Genomic DNA, 20,728 nt, shown 5'->3' on the forward strand with positions numbered 1-20,728 from the left:
TAAATTTTTCAACATTTTTTGTATAATGTGCGACAGTCAAAATCTACTTCCGGGTAAAATGCCGGCATAACATAATATTATTGGTAAAACTGAAATCTTGCTACAGCAACACATTTCATCGCGAGAGTGACGTATGAACGGCCGAAAACGAAAAGCCTCTGTGTGCCGTTGTTATCTTCTAACATTTCTGAAGAATGGAGACAAACGGCCAGGCAAATGGGCCTAAATCTAAAAAGGAAAAAAATGGTGATACGAAGGACAACTTATGGTAACGGTTCACTGTTATATTTGTGTCCAACCGAGTCCCCCATATAGGGGATCTAATGTGTCACACCTACGTGATGTCAATTCTCATACCTGAGAAATATGTGACCTAGCTGCGACGTCTTACCTTTGTTTGTAAAACAACTGTGGAATCTTTTCACATTGCATTCATATACACGCATTTCTCCCCCGCATCATGTGTAACCAAGTTAAAAAACTCATAGTGACGTTTCGTGCCAAACTTGCGTACGACGAGAATTGATGAGCATTGATCGAATTTTTAACATTTTTCAGGTCTGCGATTCTAGAAGAAGTCCAGAATCAGGGCAATACGAAACTACCTTCAAACAAAAATGTGTTAGTTTTGGGTAATAATGAGACTGGCAAAACCACACTAATCGCGAAATTACAAGGGGTAGAGGATCCTAAGAAGGGGTCGGCACTCGAATATGCATATATAGACGTTAGAGATGAATATCGCGATGGTAAGTTGACTCATTTAAACTACCAATAACAATGCTTATAGGTTACCTATGGTACAAACATGTAAACATAGATTCATGAGAAAGAAACTGTGTCAAAGCTGCTTTGAAATCTATTTTAGTGTGAATAAGTGGGAATAATATGATCAACTTAAAATATGTGTCATTCTTTCTCTTTAATATTACTTGCATACAAAAATGGTTAGTAAATACACATTTTTAAGTCGTGAAATGAATCAGCTGATTTTAGTTTAACGTAACAATGTTTAGAAACGGCTTGTGTGTTAAGCAAATTCAACATTATAAATTAAAAATAAAATATTATTAGTAATTCCATTCATTATTAGTAATAAAAATATAATTCTCCCTACATCCTTTTTCTTGGACCCGTAAAACAGTTTCTTAGCCTGATCATAGTAGCAGTGGCACTGCCTATGAATGTAGAGCTCGTGGCTTCAAATTCTAATTATATTTTTATTAAAGCTTTATTTATTCCATAGTTTAAACAGTTTTTTTAAACATATTATTTGAGATGAACCTATGATAGTTTTATATGGACCCCGTTTGGGTAAAAGCCTCCTCCAACCAATTCTAATAAAGGCAATTATTTTTCTGTGTTATAAATATTCCCTAATTATTTAAATATTTTTCCGTTATGTATGTATACCATCATCTAATTCCCACAACCAGGCACAGCTCAGACTGCGTGTCTAACAGTAGTAGTTGCCGCGCACCTTTATGGAACAGACGCTCGTGTTTACACTTAAATATCTCTTGTAAAAGACTTATTTTGTTCGAATGAACCGTCTGTACCTACTACTATTATTTATTCTGTGCCACAACACAAACCTTAATCATAATCATAATATATTTATTGTGACTATAGGTATACATAAAAGGTGTTACATTTCATAGGTACTAAAACCATAGCCTACCATCTTAATGGTGTACAATATTTGTTACTTATAGCTAAAAACAATATTTAATGTCAATAGACAACATAATAAGTAGGTATATTGAGCTTAATGTATTAGAGGCACTTAACATATGATTAGGTATCTCAAAATATTTATTTTCCTCCAGATCAAACGCGCCTCAGTGTATGGGTACTGGACGGTGATCCAGGGCATACTAACCTCCTCAAGTTCGCTCTCAACGAGGAGACGTTCCCCCACTCGCTGGTCATCTTCACGGTGGCTATGACCACGCCATGGGGGATACTGGAGCAGCTACAAACCTGGGCCACGGTGCTCGGGGACCATATAGATAAATTGGATCTCACACCTGGTGAGTTCAAAATTCTATATCTTCCTTGTCTTGGCATTTTTCCATACTCATACTCATTACTTATTCATAAAGCCAATTTACATGTCAAAAAAATTATAACTACACACAACAGTACGGTACAGTTAAAAAATAAAATCGAGATCTAAATTAAAATTATGTACAAAAAATTTAAGTTACTAAAAACAAAAGCCAATTTATATGCCAAATAAAATTAGAATTACAGTTTAAATTAAATATTGAAATCAAAGGTAAAAATAAAATAACAATCAAGATCAAAATTTAACTTAAAATAAGAATTATATGTTTCTCCATTTTGGAATTCACGGGCCTACAAATCCCGGTCTTTTGATAGGCTTGCGTGGGGATATAGATCCAACACGTAGAGGCCCCTTGGAGAGCTTTAATGTCATGTAGAACGCCTGCTGGAACCCGTTCACAGGCGCAACAATAAACACCCATGAACCGGTCGCAGCAGGCATTGGGACTATTGTAGAAAAAGTGAACAGTATACCGGTCTATGGATTGAAGTTTGGATGGACAATGAGACTGGGCTATTGTAGAGAAGTCCGGACACCTGCCATAACAATGCTAAAACATGTTATCGAGGCAGGTGGTGACTTGCCGCTGACTAGATGGGCCCCTGAAACTGCCGTCGCGAAGACGACCAGGAGCAACATCGGTGTGAGCGGCTCAGGGGTGTCGAGAGGTGTGCGCCGCTTTCTACCCAGTGGCTGTTACCAGCCACTGTGCCAACTCGCGTCTTATGCAGAATTATTTATTTTTACAAGGGACAATATTAAGATATAATTCAATGCTCCACTGTGAGGGACTACATTCCCCTACAAGTGTGATACAGTGGTAGCAAAAATTAAGAGTTTGGCTAGCACTGTATATCTTGTGTAAATTTTAATGTGTATATGTTGTGTTTATGTGTAATTCTTGTAAGTTTATTGTTTATTGTTGTGTATTGCTATGTGTGTACGTAAATCACATGAAATAAATAATTTTGAATTTGAATGCAACATAAACATAACATTTCGAATTTAAAATTAGTGGCCACAGCTCATTTGGGGAGCCGCGGGTTCACTTATCAACCTAATCTTAAGAATTGGCACACAGTTGGCAAACGATTGCTATTGGATCCAATTGCTGAGAGCCTGTGTGGATGCCTAGATTTTTGAATGGCTTAATAACTAAGACATCCGAACATACAAATAAATCACATTACTGCAGGTTCAATCAAAACCATGAAAAAATCATCTAGTAGGTGACATAAATACACCTACCTAAATTAACTATAATAGATTTATAGTTGGTTAAATAGCGTTCCACCTATACAGGTAAATGCAACAGATAACCAGATAGCTTCATCTAATTAATTTTTATCTCTTATCTTATCTAAACACAACATACTTAACCGACATACATAATAATGCACCCTACAGTAGTGATGCGTATCCGTTTACTGGAGTTTATAATTAACTGATTAGAGCTCTTAATGCTATTGATAGTACTATTGAATTTTTCATATTCATATTCATGTCATTTATTGCATACATGTGTTTACAGTAGGTCTTATATATCTTAAGTTACAACATGCACCCGTAAGGGCATAGCAACATTGGTACTTAAATAATACTTAAACTAAATTATATCTTAACAGGTATACATTATTCACCGCCTTAAATTTTATTAAATTATAAGTTTTAACATAATAATCCTAATATAATATAATAATCCAAATAAAATATAACATTTTTACGTTATTATTATTAAATTCAATTTATTCCGAAATATCATTTAAAAATTCATTTAAGGTATAATAGCATTTCTCTAATAAAAAATTCTTGATTGCCTTATAAAATAATTCATATTTATTGTGCGATTTGATGTTGTTTGGCAGTTTATTATATACCCGAATTGCTGTATATTGTGGGCTATTGGATAGGGTTTTTGTTTTGGAAGGGGGGATAACAAGCTGATATTTTCTCCTAGCACTATTTGTTTCCTTAAATAAATATTTATATTTCCATGCATATATGGCTAATGATAGGATATACTGGCATGGCAATGGCAGTATCCCGTGTTTCTGAAAATAGGGTCTGCTGCTTTCGGGGCATTGAATGCCAACCATTATTCGAACGCATTTTTTTTGCATAATAAATAAATCCTCGGCATCTGTGATGTTGCCCCACAGCATGATTCCATAACTTAACCGCGAGTGCGCTAATGCATGATAGGCCGACAGAGCAGTTTTTAAGTCTGTTGTCCGACGAAGGTTGTACAGTGCATATAGGAAGCTTGAGATTTTGGTTTTAGTTATTTCTACATGTTTTTTCCAGTTTAAGTTACTGTCAAGGGATATTCCTAGCATGTTAAAAGTGTCCACTTCCTCAATTTTGATGTTATTTATTATTATATTAAGTTCTAATGGTTTGTTAAGTCCGTGATGGAATTGCATTAATTTAGTTTTGTTAAGATTCATTTCGAGATTTTGAACTTCTAGCCAGTTATTGATTTCGTGGAGACATTTTTTGATTGTATCGTTATGACTTTCGCCTTTATCAATTTCAAACAATAACGAAATGTCATCTGCAAATAAGGTGTTTTTCGCCTGACATGTGTATAAGATTTTTGGGTGAATCAACTTTTAGAAAACTGATTTCGTGTCTCTATTCGATCTCACGAAAACGCTTTATTATTATTATTGAGAGCATGTTGTGTCCCACTGCTAGGCAAAGGCCTCCCCCCGTTTTTTCCATTCCTCCTGGTTTCGAGCAGTCTTTATATAATTTATAAAAAAATTTAAAAAAAATTAGACACCTAGCGACAATCATTGAAGTGTAGTTCTTGAATTATAGGTAGAGTCACAATAGCAGAACCGTATTTTGTATGAGAACTTTGACAGTCCAGTCAGTGGCGTAGCTAAGGGGGGGCGGCAGGGGCGGTCCGCCCCGGGTGTCACCCATGTAGGCGTGACACCCGACCGTGAACATCAGTAGTGCCACCTATAAAAATTCGTAAACAAAAATTACAATTACTCTTTTTAAATATATTTTACAATTTTGATTGAATTTTGGGGTGACACCCACAATTTCCGCACCGGGTGCCGCCCATGCTAGCTACGCCACTGAGTCCAGTACAAATCTCAAGCTAGATCTTATGAATACACATAGTCCTATACCATACCCGTCCCTTTCTATCGGAACAGTATAAGAAAGTGTATGTGTATAGTTTGTTGAATGGCATGTGTTGAGGACATTTTTAGGGTTCCGTACCCAAACGGTAAAACGGGACCCTATTACTAAGACTTCGCTGTCCGTCCGTCTGTCACCAGGCTGTATCTCACGAACCGTGACTAGCTATCACGGTTGAAATTTTCACAGATGATGTATTTCTGTTGCCGCTATAACAACAAATACTAAAAACAGAATAAAATAAAGATTTAAATGGGGCTCCCATACAACAAACGTGATTTTTGACCAAAGTTAAGCAACGTCGGGAGTGGTCAGTACTTGGATGGGTGACCGTCTTTTTTTTTTTGCTTTTTTTTTTGGTTTTTTTTTGCATTATGGTACGGAACCGTTCGTGCGCGAGTCCGACTCGCACTTGCCCGGTTTTTGCTAAATCTTATCAAACTTCTAGTGACCAATTCACCGTGGCCACTACCATTTCCTTGATAAAATAGGAACGGCCGTTCATTGGATGGATCAATATGTCAATATAAGCGTAAATGTATCTTTATTCATGGAAAAATATAAGTTTTTATCCTCAAAGTCATTAATAATCACGCGATGACCGATGAGCTCACGTTTATATATAAGTATTTGTATCTCTTGAATCGTTTTCTTTTGCTCTTAGGAGTTTTAAGCACGCGGTGTTAATTGTCGAGCAATGGATTTAATTGTATGTAAATTATTAATAATGTAACATACCTCGCCAAGAGTTTCTAAGGCCCAATTAACACATTGATTAACGTTACTTGCATTTTTGGCAAATGTATAGTTATAGTTATACATTTGCCAAAAATGCAAGTAACGGTAATCAATGTGTTAATTACACTCATATAATTTTATTTATTGCAAGTTTGCAATAAACACTAATCAATGTGTAAACAGGCCTATGTTCAGCAGTGGACGTCTTATGGCTGAGATGATGATGATGATGAATGTGTAAACATGCCATGTTATGTGAAGGCCAACACATACCCGTAGTCCCGTATTCAACTAAATACTATTTACTATAAAACTCCAATTAATATGCCAACTATGTGCGGCCTTAATTTTCCACTCGTTGCGACGACCAACGACGTAAAAACACGGGACGATTTAAATTAATTTAAACCGTACAGTTCGGTCCGGTCATTATCAGAGATAGGAATGTAGGTTGTAGGCGATAGATAGCATAGTAATTTGTTTCTTTGCATAATATAAACATAGAAAAACAGAAAGTAAGGAAATGCAGCGTGTAAGTCTTGCAACACACACAGAGCACAGAGGGTCTACCGCGAACCACGTTCGACGTGTTACCTCCCTGTCACACTTACGTACGAATTTACAATAAGTGCGACAGAGAGGCAACACGTTGAACGTGGTTCGTGGTATCGTGGTAGGCCCCTGAGGGCTGATGGTAATTACTTCTGAAAGTAAATAAGTACCTATGGATATAAGAATTCTAAATTAAAAATGACGCTGACAGTTCTCTACGTATACATCTGTACCGTGTTGTCATGATTACTACTACATACTAGACGTGTGCGCCGATTAAAAAATGATCGGCGGCGGCGTTTGCCAAAAAATCGGCGGCGGCGGCGTGTTTTCGGCGTGACCTTGACTTTCAGGTTTTCTAAGAAAAATCATTAATTTGTTGTTTTTCTTGAAAATTTGATCAATGCAGGTTGCTGGTTAGTGAACTACGTATAGTTTGAATATGCTGTGAGTAAAACAGGGTTTGTAAATGAATATAGGATAGGTATATTAACTTGATTTCCCTAGTAACTGGCTTGTATTAAGAGGTTACCAGTCCCAATGACCTTCGTTCCGATCTGTAACTCTCCGTTTTCTCAAGCTTTCCATAGCTTATCCTATTAAAATGACGTACTGTAACACTTGACTTGACATTTGCTAGACATAGTGGACTCCTATGGCTTCTTTTTAATGGTTTTCTTGTCGTACCAGAGACGTATCTTCTTTCTCGTTTTCTCATTGCTGAGACTCGCGACCACATGTCATTTGTCTCTATTTCGTGCGGTCATTCGCGTATCGTATGGACTGCATGGTGCAGACTGCCGCAAGCCGACCTCTTCATAACGTTCGATACTCTCACACATGCTCCAACTCGAGCACGTTTGCCATTCATTCGGCTTATATTCATGTGTTTCTCCACATTTCATGCGTTGGATAATATGTCCGAAGAATCTAAGGACTGACATGGCATGTCGGGAAGAGATGAGTGGCGATATAGTGCTCTTTGAGAATGGAGGAGTTTGTTCTTCTAGCTGTCCAAGGTATAAGCAGCACTAGCAGCAGTCTTCGTTCGTTCGTTAACAGTTGACGGTGAATACTTAGGATTACTCGGTTACTTTAATTGGTGTGTCAAATAGTTTCTGCAACTCGCTATTCAGTTTCATTTTATTAATAATTGATGTATATTTGACAACTGTAACATAAATAATACAAAAAATATCATATTGTAATCCAAAAACCAGCTTGGACTAGCTAATTAACAACACTCAAGGTCACGCCGATTTCACGCCGATCATTTATCGGCGGCGCGGCGTGGTCAAAAAGCCCGGCGGCGGCGGCGCGCCGGCGCGGCGCACACGTCTACTACATACTATATATTTTGTACAGAATTAAAATGCCCAAAAGTTATTAAAAGCAAATTATCACTAAAATAGTTATAACTCGTGTAAAGAACATTGACCTACAAATTTCAAGAAAACTATCATATAAATGTAATAGCTCCGCAGGTAGATTTTACGATAAGACACCGTCAGCAAAAAAAATACAACAAGATCCTATTATAACTAATCCGTATCCAATACTCATCCTATCTTGATCTAAAACAGTTAACTTGTTTGTGATCCTATTTGACGTAAGATCTAAAAATAGATTATACAAATTTTACCTTATTGCAATCGAGTAAGGCTCAAAATTGGAAATATATCATTGACGCACATTTCTTTACTTATACAGTAGTCAACGCATGTCTACGTTTCTTTCGCCGTATTCCTTTAAAATAAAGTTGAAAATCATGTGAATATTTATGTCGCTAACTGTACGCCATGGGGACCCCGTCAGACCGTGAGTCAGACGTTACGTCAGAGTACGCGTAACGCTTAATCAATGCCACATATTTATGCAATAAAGTGGTTTGTCAACTTGACTAACGTTTGGTGTTTTACCATTTAAATTAAATGTAGTCGTTAGGTTTGTTTGTTAGTCGTTTGACTGTTAGGTAAATTAATGAATGTATTAGCCTCATGCATGACTTTTTTATTTATATCGTTTTAACTGTTATTTAATCATTAATATAATTTAAAATCATTATTTATATCGTTTGAATACCGGAAAAAATAAAAATATGTACGTTTATAAACCTTCCCAGAATATTATCAAAAATTATGAGCGGTTGAAACGTTCATAATTTTTCGCGCGAATTCGTCAGACCGTGATGACGTCACTCGGTGTGAACGCAACTGACGTTTGCTACTTAGTGGTGAGTCAGGACATAATGCCATCTCTTTCACTATTGGTTGGTCTTAACAATTTGTTGAAACGAGTGACGTCACGTGACGTTTCGACTAATGGCGTTGCGTTTTGCTCACTAGCTTTTCCCCCTTTTGCCCGCAAATTGTTGTATTTTTTATTTATTATTTTAAGCAATTAAATGATAATTTAATAAAAAAAAAAAATAATAACAGAAATGCATTAAGATAAGATTAAAAAGATAAAGATAAAAAATAGTTTATTATCTTTATCTTTTTTATCTTATCTTAATGCATTTCTGTTATTATTATTTGTAACATGACATGATATTAACGGCAACAAACATCCGAATAAAAAATACTTCGTTCAAATATAAACTTCATGCATGAGGCTAATTGCTCAATAAATTTTAATCGTGATCAATCTCATACAAATAACAGTCGGGTTGCAGTCCGTCTGTGTAATTCTGTATGCCGATACTAAGATGGTCGCTAAATTTGTCAGAGGTTTTTAAAATTTATTTATTTTCTCACGTTTTGAAGTAGCCAAATTCGTATATCAACCATCCTTTGCTTTTTTATAACAGATATTTATTTTTACCCACAGAACAAAGGTTACAGAGTAAAAAACAACAGCAGCAGAAATGGCAGCGGTACACGGAGCCGGGCGACGAGATGGAGCAAGCGGCCTCATCACCCATGAAGAGGTCTTCCAGGAACCTGTCGGATGACCTGGACAGCGAGGATGATGAGAACCCGCTGCCCGAAGCTGTGTTGACCACTAATCTGGGGTTGGATATAGTGGTTGTTGTCACTAAGGTAATTAATGGAATCAGGCGTTACTTTGCAGAAATCCTTAAACAAAAAATGTTACTTTGCAAATCGCTAAAACTTACTTGCATATTTTTACATGCAATTATTGGTAGAAACTGTTCAGAAAGAGAAGAATCGTGGAATGTATTCGGCCCCATACATTCCACGACTCTTCTCTTTCTCAACAGAGTATAGAGTCTGCGGACCAAGCCAGTGAAGTGAAGCTATAGAGCTTTTGTAACCCACTGGCTTGGTCCTTGACCTTGGCCCCAAAATATAAATTAAAATTTTGAATTTTGGTATCGCTTTCTATTTATATATGTACGAGGGGCGGCTGAATAGTAATCTACCTAAGTATGAAATAAAAGACTGTAGTGTCCAGTTTTATTTTATTTTTCTATGTAGTCCCCTTCGAGGGAAATGCACTTATTACATTTGTCAAATAATGACATTAACCCATGAAAAAAAAAATCTTTTGGTTTGTCGTCAAAAAAGTCCGTTACAGCAGCCTTCATCTCATCATCAGTAGAAAATTTTCTGCCTCGGAGGTCTTTCTTCAGATTTCGGAAGAGAAAATAGTCGCAGGGGGCTAGGTCTGGACTATACGGTGGGTGGTCAATGGTACCGAAGCCTAATTCTTTCATAACCAGCTGCGTTGTGCGGGCAGTATGGACAGGTGCGTTATCGTGTAACATCAAAATTCCTTTGCTTAATTTGCCTCTCCTTTTTTCTTTTATTGCATCCCTTAACTGGCGTAGCAGGTTAGAATAATATTCGGCATTCATGGTAGTTCTTTTTGGTAAATAATCAATCATTAATATTCCTTCTATATCCCAGAACACCGTAGCCATAAGTTTGCCAGCTGACGGTCGAACTTTAAACTTCCTAGGAGGCTTCTCGTCTTTGAACTTCCATTGTAAAGACTCTTGCTTACTTTCTGGGTCCCACTGTCTGATCCAGGTCTCATCACACGTCACTACTTTTGACATAATTTCTTCTTCTTTCCCCCGACTCATGTTCAAAAAGTCCTTACAACATTTCACCCGTCTGTCCATGTCAAAAGGCGTTAACATTCTGGGGACCCAGCGCGCACTCACCTTAGACATGTTCAAATGTGTATGAATTATTTCATTAACTCTCTCTTTACTTATGCCCACATCTCGGGCTATCTCCCACTGCTTCACCCGTCGGTCTTCTAGAATTATTTTTTTTACTTTGGCTACATTTTCCTCCGTAACCGCAAAAATCGGCCTTCCACTACGGGGGTCATCCTCCAAGCTTTCACGACCAATTTTAAATTGCTTGGACCAAAATTTTATAGTGAATTCTGAAGGGCACGAATCACCAAACACACGCAACATACGCTCTCGGATATGCGAGGGCGTATTTCCTTCTTTTGTTAAGAATTTGATCACTGCACGGTGCTCAATTTTAACTATTTTGATTTTTTCACCCGACATCTTGCATAAATTCGAAAATTGTACACAAATGGCATTTACGGAAACAAATGAATGTCACAAAATTTGAAAAAAGAATAAATAACGAATAAAATTGCATTGCAACCAGTAACATATTTTAATATTTTTTTGACCAAGGAGATTACTATTCAGCCGCCCCTCGTCTGTCCTTGCTCCACAGCTAATTATAGGCCATATGGTGTCCTTATACAACTCTGGATCTCGAAAAATCTAACGTGTTTCATTCTAATTCCTTTCCCCAGACTGACTACATGAGCACCTTAGAAAAAGAGCACGATTACCGCGACGAGCACTTTGATTTCATGCAACAATGGATCCGGCGGTTCTGCCTCCAGTACGGCGCCGCCCTGTTCTACACGTCCGCCAAAGAGGACAAGAACTGCGACCTGCTGTACAAGTACCTCACGCACAGGATATACGGCCTGCCGTTCAGAACTCCGGCCCTCATTGTTGAGAAGGACGCCGTGCTGATGTAAGTTAACTATACTTGTTCAACAATGGATCCGGCGGTTCTGCCTCCAGTACGGCGCTCTGTCCTACACGTCCGCCAAAGAGGACAAGAACTGCGACCTGCTGTACAAGTACCTCACGCACAGGATATACGGCCTGCCGTTCAGAACTCCGGCCCTCATTGTTGAGAAGGACGCCGTGCTGATGTAAGTTAACTATACATGTCAGTAGCGTGCCTAGGGTTTTGGAGTAGGGCAAGCCGAAAGATATGTTTTCGTAATAACTGTCCAATCTTCACTCTTCGGGGTCAAATGCATCTGCTAGCGTGACGAGGCGAGCTAATCATAGCGCACGTCTGCTACGGAATGAATAATGTCATTTTGTATTTTGTTAGACAAATAGCTCGAGCTTGGTTTGTCGCTTTGAACATGTTTTTGTAGAACGCCGTCATATTTTGATAGCAACGATACAAGTTCCAAAAAATTGCCCCTATTTAATGAAGTGTTTGACTCATCGTGTCCTCTAAAAGGAAGTTCTTGCTGTGCTAAATGGCACACAATATCGACTAACCTCTGAAAAACACTACGATTGTTGTCAACACGCATGTTATGTTTTGATATTTCTTCTGATAATTGGCGCGACAAAGAGGCCTCGATCCTTTGTTTCCCAAAATTGCTAAAAGAAATCACTGCACACATATGTTTACCGGAATTCATGTGCCTCTTTATTGCTCCAGATAAATTATTTAAATCGTTATAGCCAGAAGTATTCCAAACGTTAATATCGTTCGAAAAAAATATGCAACACCAGCAATACATCTTATTTGTATGGGAACAACCAACAATCCAATGAGTTTTGTAGACGGCCCTACAGAAATTTCTCTGACTGACTTGACTGAGAAATACACAAGTCAGGTGTTGGTTTTGCCGCGGAAATTAGGTCCCGTTTTTCGACAAAGGTCAAAGACTTTACCTTGTTTTGGTTGACTAAAACGTGGACGCATTTCAAACCGTCACAAGGAACCACTTCTTGATTCATTGTTAACACTTATTAAACTAAGCGCCACAACAATGAACAAATTCACATTCACTATTTAATCAAATTCACTTAAACAAACTTTCGTTACTTTCGACTCGACCACTGACTCGGCTCAACTAAATAATAATACACTTGAAGTAAACGCGAACGCGCGCTGTGCGAACTTATGCAGCTAACTTCACACAAAATCCAAGCATAAATCGTCTTATAAAATTGCTATACATACCAACAAATAGTTACATCGTTCTTTGACGGTTTGTAGGCTGATAGTGCCCAGAGCGGGACGAAAAAGCAAGCACGGTTGCAAGCCAACGAGTGCGAGTTCAAGCAGGATAGCTAGAAAATCCTCCGCCTGATTTAGTTCGCGCGGACGAGGCGCCACGCCGCGGCATAATTTTGCAACACGCTCGTGCCGCGGTTCGAGGCCGCTGTGGCTTGAATTTAATAAAACGGGTTCGTTTGGCGCGCGATTTTCAAAATAATCTTTATTGATCTTATCACTACGTAATTTCGGTAAGGCAATTAGTTGCCTTAGGGCAAGCCCGGCTTTTGGGCTTGTATGGAAGTCCCGCCACTGATACATGTTCAACAATGGATCCGGAGGTTCTGCCTCCAGTACGGCACTCTGTTCTACACGTCCGCCAAAGAGAACTGCGACCTGCTGTACAAGTACCTCACGCACAGGATATACGGCCTGCCGTTCAGAACTCCGGGCCTCATTATTGAGAAAGACGCCGTGCTTATGTAAGTAACTATACTTGTTCAACAATGGATCCGGAGGTTCTGCCTCCAGTACGGCGCTCTGTTCTACACGTCCGCCAAAGAGAACTGCGACCTGCTGTACAAGTACCTCACGCACAGGATATACGGCCTGCCGTTCAGAACTCCAGCCCTCATTGTTGAGAAGGACGCCGTGCTGATATAAGTAACAGAAATACTTGTTCAACAATGGATCCGGCGGTTCTGCCTCCAATACGGCGCTCTGTTCTACACGTCCGCCAAAGAGGACAAGAACTGCGACCTGCTGTACAAGTACCTCACGCACAGGATATACGGCCTGCCGTTCAGAACTCCGGCCCTCATTGTTGAGAAGGACGCCGTGCTGATGTAAGTTAACTATACTTGTTCAACAATGGATCAGGCGGTTCTGCGTCCAATACGGCGCTCTGTTCTACACGTCCGCTAAAGAGGACAATAACTGCGAACTGCTTGTAGTACAAGTACCTCACGTACAGGATATACGGCCTGCCGAGAACTCCGGCCCTCATTGATTAGAAGGACGCCGTAATTTATTTATTTTAAACTTTATTGCACATACAAAAAGTACAACAGGCGGACTTAATGCCGGTATAGGCATTCTCTACCAGTCAACCATAGGCCGAAACAGAAAAGCGTCCATGTGGGTGCAGTGAGAAATAAACAGAAAAAAAACGTAACTTTTGAGCGAGTAATGAATGGATAAACTGCTAAGAAAAATAATAAAAAAAAAATCTAAGCATCGATATAGGGTTTGTAAAAGCAGAACCGTCCTTTAAGTGTCTTGTCGTATTGTGCTATTTGTGTTTAACGGGTTTCGTCCCTTACATGACAATGTCATACTTTTAAGTGGATTCGTGTAGAAAAATCCGAGGGAAAACAGATCCCATCTTTAGATGGAAATAATAATTGCCAAAGAGAGAGCTTCCAAGAGTTTTAGGAAATATTGTTATAGTCAAACATATTGTCAGTCAAAAATATTGGGGTATAGTCAAAATGTTGGTGTGGATAAAAAGTTTCACCACCTCGAGAGAGTCTGTGCAATGATGTTGTTATACAAATTAATTGCTAAAATTATATATACTTATTGTATCTCTTTTTTCAGACCCGCCGGTTGGGATAGCATGAAGAAAATTAGCATATTATATGAAAACATGCAGAGTTGTAAACCAGACGATTACTACAGAGACATCATAGTGCAGCCAGCGACGCGAAAGGTATGTTTCGATTCTATAACTCACATATTTTTACGGGTTGGAACGTTTATTTAGCAATGGTTCCCTAGTATAGGATTAAATCTAGTTATTGTTTTTAACGTGTATTTGCCCATCGTTATTGGGAAGGCATATCTGATTCTGATTTGCCATGTTTCTTATCGGTTGTACCGCTCATCTGGTCAGGAGTTTGCCAGTGTTGTTAAGAGAAGCGTTCATTCTAGAACGTTTTTGTTCCATATTTCTGATGATTATCTATTCGGCCCAGGCCCATTAGAGCTGGTATAGCCACAGAATAAATAATAGTACTACTGTACAGAAAGGAAACTTCCTACAAAACCGAAGTTTGACAGTGGTTCAGGGTCGAATTATGTTGTCCCTTTCTAATATATGGCACTATCCTGTTAGGCTATTTATTATTATTTGAACGTCAATACGTCACGTATTTTAAACGTCAACTTGTGTTAACCGTATTAATTGCTCGGAGCAATGCTGAGCCGAACGGAGCCGAGTTTGCCTGAAGGGGGAGTTTTGCACCCCTTATAGCTCAGGTTCTACCTGGAGTTTAAAAACTGTATGTATTTGTACAGAGCGGAGCGAACCGGGAAGCGGAGGTAGCGGCGGAGGACGAGCAGGCGTTCCTGCAGCGGCAGCTCGCCGCGCTGCAGGCCGGCGCGCCCGCGCCGCGCGCCGACTCGCCGCTGCGGGCCGCGCAGCGCGCCACGCAGGTATTATGTGCACCCCATACAGTGAACCGGGAAGCGGAGGTAGCGGCGGAGGACGAGCAGGCGTTCCTGCAGCGGCAGCTCGCCGCGCTGCAGGCCGGCGCGCCCGCGCCGCGCGCCGACTCGCCGCTGCGGGCCGCGCAGCGCGCCACGCAGGTATTATGTGCACCCCATACAGTGAACCGGGAAGCGGAGGTAGCGGCGGAGGACGAGCAGGCGTTCCTGCAGCGGCAGCTCGCCGCGCTGCAGGCCGGCGCGCCCGCGCCGCGCGCCGACTCGCCGCTGCGGGCCGCGCAGCGCGCCACGCAGGTATTATGTGCACCCCATACAGTGAACCGGGAAGCGGAGGTAGCGGCGGAGGACGAGCAGGCGTTCCTGCAGCGGCAGCTCGCCGCGCTGCAGGCCGGCGCGCCCGCGCCGCGCGCCGACTCGCCGCTGCGGGCCGCGCAGCGCGCCACGCAGGTATTATGTGCACCCCATACAGTGAACCGGGAAGCGGAGGTAGCGGCGGAGGACGAGCAGGCGTTCCTGCAGCGGCAGCTCGCCGCGCTGCAGGCCGGCGCGCCCGCGCCGCGCGCCGACTCGCCGCTGCGGGCCGCGCAGCGCGCCACGCAGGTATTATGTGCACCCCATACAGTGAACCGGGAAGCGGAGGTAGCGGCGGAGGACGAGCAGGCGTTCCTGCAGCGGCAGCTCGCCGCGCTGCAGGCCGGCGCGCCCGCGCCGCGCGCCGACTCGCCGCTGCGGGCCGCGCAGCGCGCCACGCAGGTATTATGTGCACCCCATACAGTGAACCGGGAAGCGGAGGTAGCGGCGGAGGACGAGCAGGCGTTCCTGCAGCGGCAGCTCGCCGCGCTGCAGGCCGGCGCGCCCGCGCCGCGCGCCGACTCGCCGCTGCGGGCCGCGCAGCGCGCCACGCAGGTATTATGTGCACCCCATACAGTGAACCGGGAAGCGGAGGTAGCGGCGGAGGACGAGCAGGCGTTCCTGCAGCGGCAGCTCGCCGCGCTGCAGGCCGGCGCGCCCGCGCCGCGCGCCGACTCGCCGCTGCGGGCCGCGCAGCGCGCCACGCAGGTATTATGTGCACCCCATACAGTGAACCGGGAAGCGGAGGTAGCGGCGGAGGACGAGCAGGCGTTCCTGCAGCGGCAGCTCGCCGCGCTGCAGGCCGGCGCGCCCGCGCCGCGCGCCGACTCGCCGCTGCGGGCCGCGCAGCGCGCCACGCAGGTATTATGTGCACCCCATACAGTGAACCGGGAAGCGGAGGTAGCGGCGGAGGACGAGCAGGCGTTCCTGCAGCGGCAGCTCGCCGCGCTGCAGGCCGGCGCGCCCGCGCCGCGCGCCGACTCGCCGCTGCGGGCCGCGCAGCGCGCCACGCAGGTATTATGTGCACCCCATACAGTGAACCGGGAAGCGGAGGTAGCGGCGGAGGACGAGCAGGCGTTCCTGCAGCGGCAGCTCGCCGCGCTGCAGGCCGGCGCGCCCGCGCCGCGCGCCGACTCGCCGCTGCGGGCCGCGCAGCGCGCCACGCAGGTATTATGTGCACCCCATACAGTGAACCGGGAAGCGGAGGTAGCGGCGGAGGACGAGCAGGCGTTCCTGCAGCGGCAGCTCGCCGCGCTGCAGGCCGGCGCGCCCGCGCCGCGCGCCGACTCGCCGCTGCGGGCCGCGCAGCGCGCCACGCAGGTATTATGTGCACCCCATACAGTGAACCGATTTTGATATTTTTTGTTTTTTAAGGCGCTATAGCCCTTCAAAAATGGCCAAAATGGCCTAATTGACTACGCCGCAATGAGAGGCGTAGTATTCAAAACTGATATCAATTAGCCAAAAAAGCAAAACGGTCCGACACAGATAGTTTCATAATCATTTAGATTCCCAAGTTTGGTTAGGATTGGTTAAGTTTTGGAGGAGGAAATAGTCGAGCCAACAAAGCCTCGATTTTTGAGATTTTTATGCAGGATTTTTCACCTTGTCCTTATCGCATTAGTTTTGGAGTCGCTTCCGCTAGCGAGACGGGTATATTTACATAAAATATTTAAAACTCAGCTCCTGTTTCGTCTTAACGTAAATAATATGGTACTGCCGAACTGATCTGATGATGGAGACAGGAGGTGGCCATAGGAACTCTGTGATGAAACAACGCAACCTAATTGTGTTAAGGGTTTTTAGAATTGTCTCGATGGGTATTAGTTGTCTGTCGTAAGAAAAGTACAGTCAGCGATAAAAGCTTGTACCAAAATTGAAATTTTTGCCAAAAATTTATTTCTAATGTTTAAAACGAACTATAAGTCATGCTATCGCTTATACTGTGCTATTTACCAACATAAAAATTTGTTGACAGTTGGACGGCGCCAAGATCGGCATGGGTCCCGGCACGCCGGGCAACGAGGGCGTGCTGGCCAACTTCTTCAACTCGCTGCTGTACAAGAAGAGCGGCAGCCCCGCCGGCCGCGCGCCCGACCCCGCGCCCGGCGCGCCCCAGGCCGCGGCGGCGGCGCGCTCCGACGCCGCCGCCGAACTAGGTACTACTTTATTTTAGGATCCTAAGAGCATGTCCAGACCGAGCGTTTTGCTCGCAGAGGCACTCGCGTCTTCTATTTATATTTCACATCACCGAAAAGAGCTTATTCTTCCATGTTAGGGATCAAAGTGGCACTTTTCTGATCTAGAGCACATTTTATACTTTTTTGCGTACTATTTTTTTTTTTACTTTAATATAATTTGGTAAAATTATAATTTTCATAGGTGATGGATGTGAAAAGCAGTATGTACATTTTATAGTTCAGTCGCGCGTATAGTACTGTGTCTACGAGCAAATGCACTCGCGCTGCATTGATGCGTCTGTATGAATTATACATCACGGCTGTGTCGATGCTATATCGCGCCTGTAGCGATGCTGACAGTTTTAAATGATTCACGGCTTATTTTACTATGAGTCTAGTGTAACGATACTGTATCGCGATAGTAGCGATGATGGCCAGGCGACTGTGTCGTGGCCTATTTGCGATTTCATCGCTGCAGAAATTCGCCTCTGTGCTACTTATTTGATTGTTGTTCCAGACCGCCTGACGCGCGCGAAGCCACGTCCGCCACCTCCGATCGACTTGAACTCATCCTCCGAGTGCTAGCGCTAAGGGTAAGTACTGTTACATTACACGTTATTACATACAAAATAATGACTTAATGACAAAATAACTGAAGCCAGCCTTAGAGCGTTTTCACATTGTCCGATCCGATATCGGATGTCGATATCGGAGGACAATTTGAAAACGCTTTTAAGGCTTATGCTGTGAACATCGCGTTTTTTTAACACGCCATCGACACGCGTTTGTATCGATACACACACGATACGATACGCGAACTAAGTTCCTAAAACGCCCGGCAACAGCGCGTTAAAATAACGCCGTATGCATAGGTCCATATAAATATCAGCTGGCACAATATCAGCGGGAATAATAGAAGACATATAAATACTTAAATCTGTTTTACAAACGAAAACTTATTCAGATTTTGTGTTTCTAATGACTTTTCGTTGACTAAAAACCAAAAAGTATCCAAAGCCATCCGTCTACTGATGTTTATCTGCCCGTAATCGTACACATACGGTAAAATAAACATTGTAGTTTACCAGCCAAGTCCAAAACACTGATAACTTTTTCTGGCATTCGCCAATTGGTAACTTATTTCTATATCCACACTTACGATTGCAATGAAAGTCAGCACATACGATAAAATAAACATTGTAGTTTACCAGCCAAGTCCAAAACACTGATAACTTTTTCTGGCATTCCCCAATTGGTAACTTATTTCTATATCCACACTTTTCTTATGATTTCAATCAAAGTTAGCACATACGATAAAATAAACATTGTAGTTTACCAGTCAAGTCCAAAACACTGGTCACATCTTTCTTGAACTTGCTTTCCCCGACTGGTGACTTCTTTCTGCATCGACACTTTTACTTGTTGCAAGCATAGTTACATAAATTTTGTCTCCTTTCCAGGTACAATGTCGTACAGCGGGCGTACAAAGCACTCGCCTACACCGCGCTCGTTAAACACATTGCTGGCTTGTACTTGTCGACGCGACATTACTCGCGGCCGGGTAAGCATCCATCCCGTAGGGCGTTCCCGGATCCCGGGAACACAATACCGGATTCCGGGAAACAGTCCCGGAATGCAAGCATCCGTAGCTCCCTGCTTCGTCTAATCGCGTTACGCCTTGAGATTCTTCCAGTCGCGGTGTATAGGATTCGGCGGATCGCGAACATAGTTTTGTACTCATTTTATAAAGAGTTGGGCGCCATTGTAAAACCTGTTTTAAATTAAAATATTAGCCAATACTATTAGGATTTTATAGAAACTTCTAATATTATAAGACTAATATTTAATATGAAATAGGCCGACATAGCATTGTGAGCGTCCGCGACTACACTGTATTGTTTATATAAATTAGATATTTATGCAATGAACTTTGAAATTTGAATAGCTCTTCAATGTTGCTCTACGAGGATAATTTTCTATTCTGTAACAATTTTTGTTTGTAATTGTTCATGATATTAAATAAGTATTTATTTAGATAGCATCGTGAAACTGATTGTAGTTAAAGGTTAAGCCCAGCATTCACTACACGACACGTATGAAACCGTTGACAAATGCATCCTCGAAACGCCAAACGGCGTACGCTGCGATACGCGAGTGGATTTGTTTGCCAACTAATCCAGCGTACGTAATAGAAACTAACAATCAAAAATGCTCATTACAAGACCTTATAACGTTGTAATAAGAGTGACGAATGGTCAAACTGTGTTGTCGATGGTGAATGCTGGTCTTCATAAGCATCATCTGAGATTAGGAGGTTCCATAACATGTGATCTTCTGTGAAGACTGGCCGTGTAATATCAGGACACGTTTATGCACAATGAAGTCACTATTTGTACAAACCGTGTATATGTACAATGAGAATATTTGTATGTAACGATCATTTCAGACGCTCATATGTAAATTATTGTTTTCGACGGTCCGAGATGTAATGGTGACCTTTATTGTGTGTTTTAAACGAATTTATTTATTACTTAAAGCATAATTCTCATTTTGATTTGTTTACCCCCCACAGACAGTTGAAAATGTTTATAGAACTTTTTTTATGTTTATGTGAATGTAACTTATTTTTTATTGAAATTGGATTTTGTTCTTAACATGGTGCAATACTGAACATTCCAAACGTGGTTTGGTGCTTATTATTATAGTAAAAATATTGAATAATATATGGCGTTTCATTTCATTGCTTGCCTTATTGCTCTCTCATTCGGCTTCTAATGGTTAGTGTTAGCTTTGTCTCGCTCTAAAGGTCATCATTATATAATTGGTTCCATTTTAAACTTTCCAATCATATGCTTCAAATTTATGATAAAGTAATAATCCGAATCATATCTTAGCGTACTTAATCTCATTATTAAATATCAACCCCATTGAAATGCCGTTGTTTAGGCATTTGAGTTGCATAACAT

At 42.0% G+C, this 20,728-nt stretch overlaps 1 protein-coding gene across 1 annotated transcript; it reads left to right on the forward strand.

The window, feature by feature from the left end:
• The first annotated feature begins 99 nt into the window (after positions 1-99).
• Positions 100-20,485, forward strand: LOC134663480 (cytoplasmic dynein 1 light intermediate chain 2). Its single transcript, XM_063519851.1, has 10 exons — positions 100-268; positions 559-749; positions 1,830-2,033; positions 9,350-9,561; positions 11,276-11,505; positions 14,383-14,494; positions 15,082-15,219; positions 17,561-17,741; positions 18,280-18,355; positions 19,223-20,485. The coding sequence occupies exons 1-9, from the start codon at positions 195-197 to the stop codon at positions 18,345-18,347; spliced, it is 1,410 nt and encodes a 469-aa protein (XP_063375921.1). The 5' UTR covers positions 100-194; the 3' UTR covers positions 18,348-18,355; positions 19,223-20,485.
• The last annotated feature ends 243 nt before the right edge of the window (positions 20,486-20,728 follow it).

This window comes from Cydia fagiglandana, chromosome 4, assembly GCF_963556715.1.
Source record: "Cydia fagiglandana chromosome 4, ilCydFagi1.1, whole genome shotgun sequence".
Lineage (NCBI taxonomy): Eukaryota > Metazoa > Arthropoda > Insecta > Lepidoptera > Tortricidae > Cydia > Cydia fagiglandana.

Bases quoted from the DNA above. Each gene is read 5' to 3' on its own strand.
- LOC134663480 (XM_063519851.1), top strand. From the start codon at position 195: ATGGAGACAAACGGCCAGGCAAATGGGCCTAAATCTAAAAAGGAAAAA. The intron at 9,562-11,275 runs GTAATTAATGGA...TCCTTTCCCCAG, and splicing joins TAGTGGTTGTTGTCACTAAG to ACTGACTACATGAGCACCTT. The intron at 17,742-18,279 runs GTACTACTTTAT...TTGTTGTTCCAG, and splicing joins CGACGCCGCCGCCGAACTAG to ACCGCCTGACGCGCGCGAAG.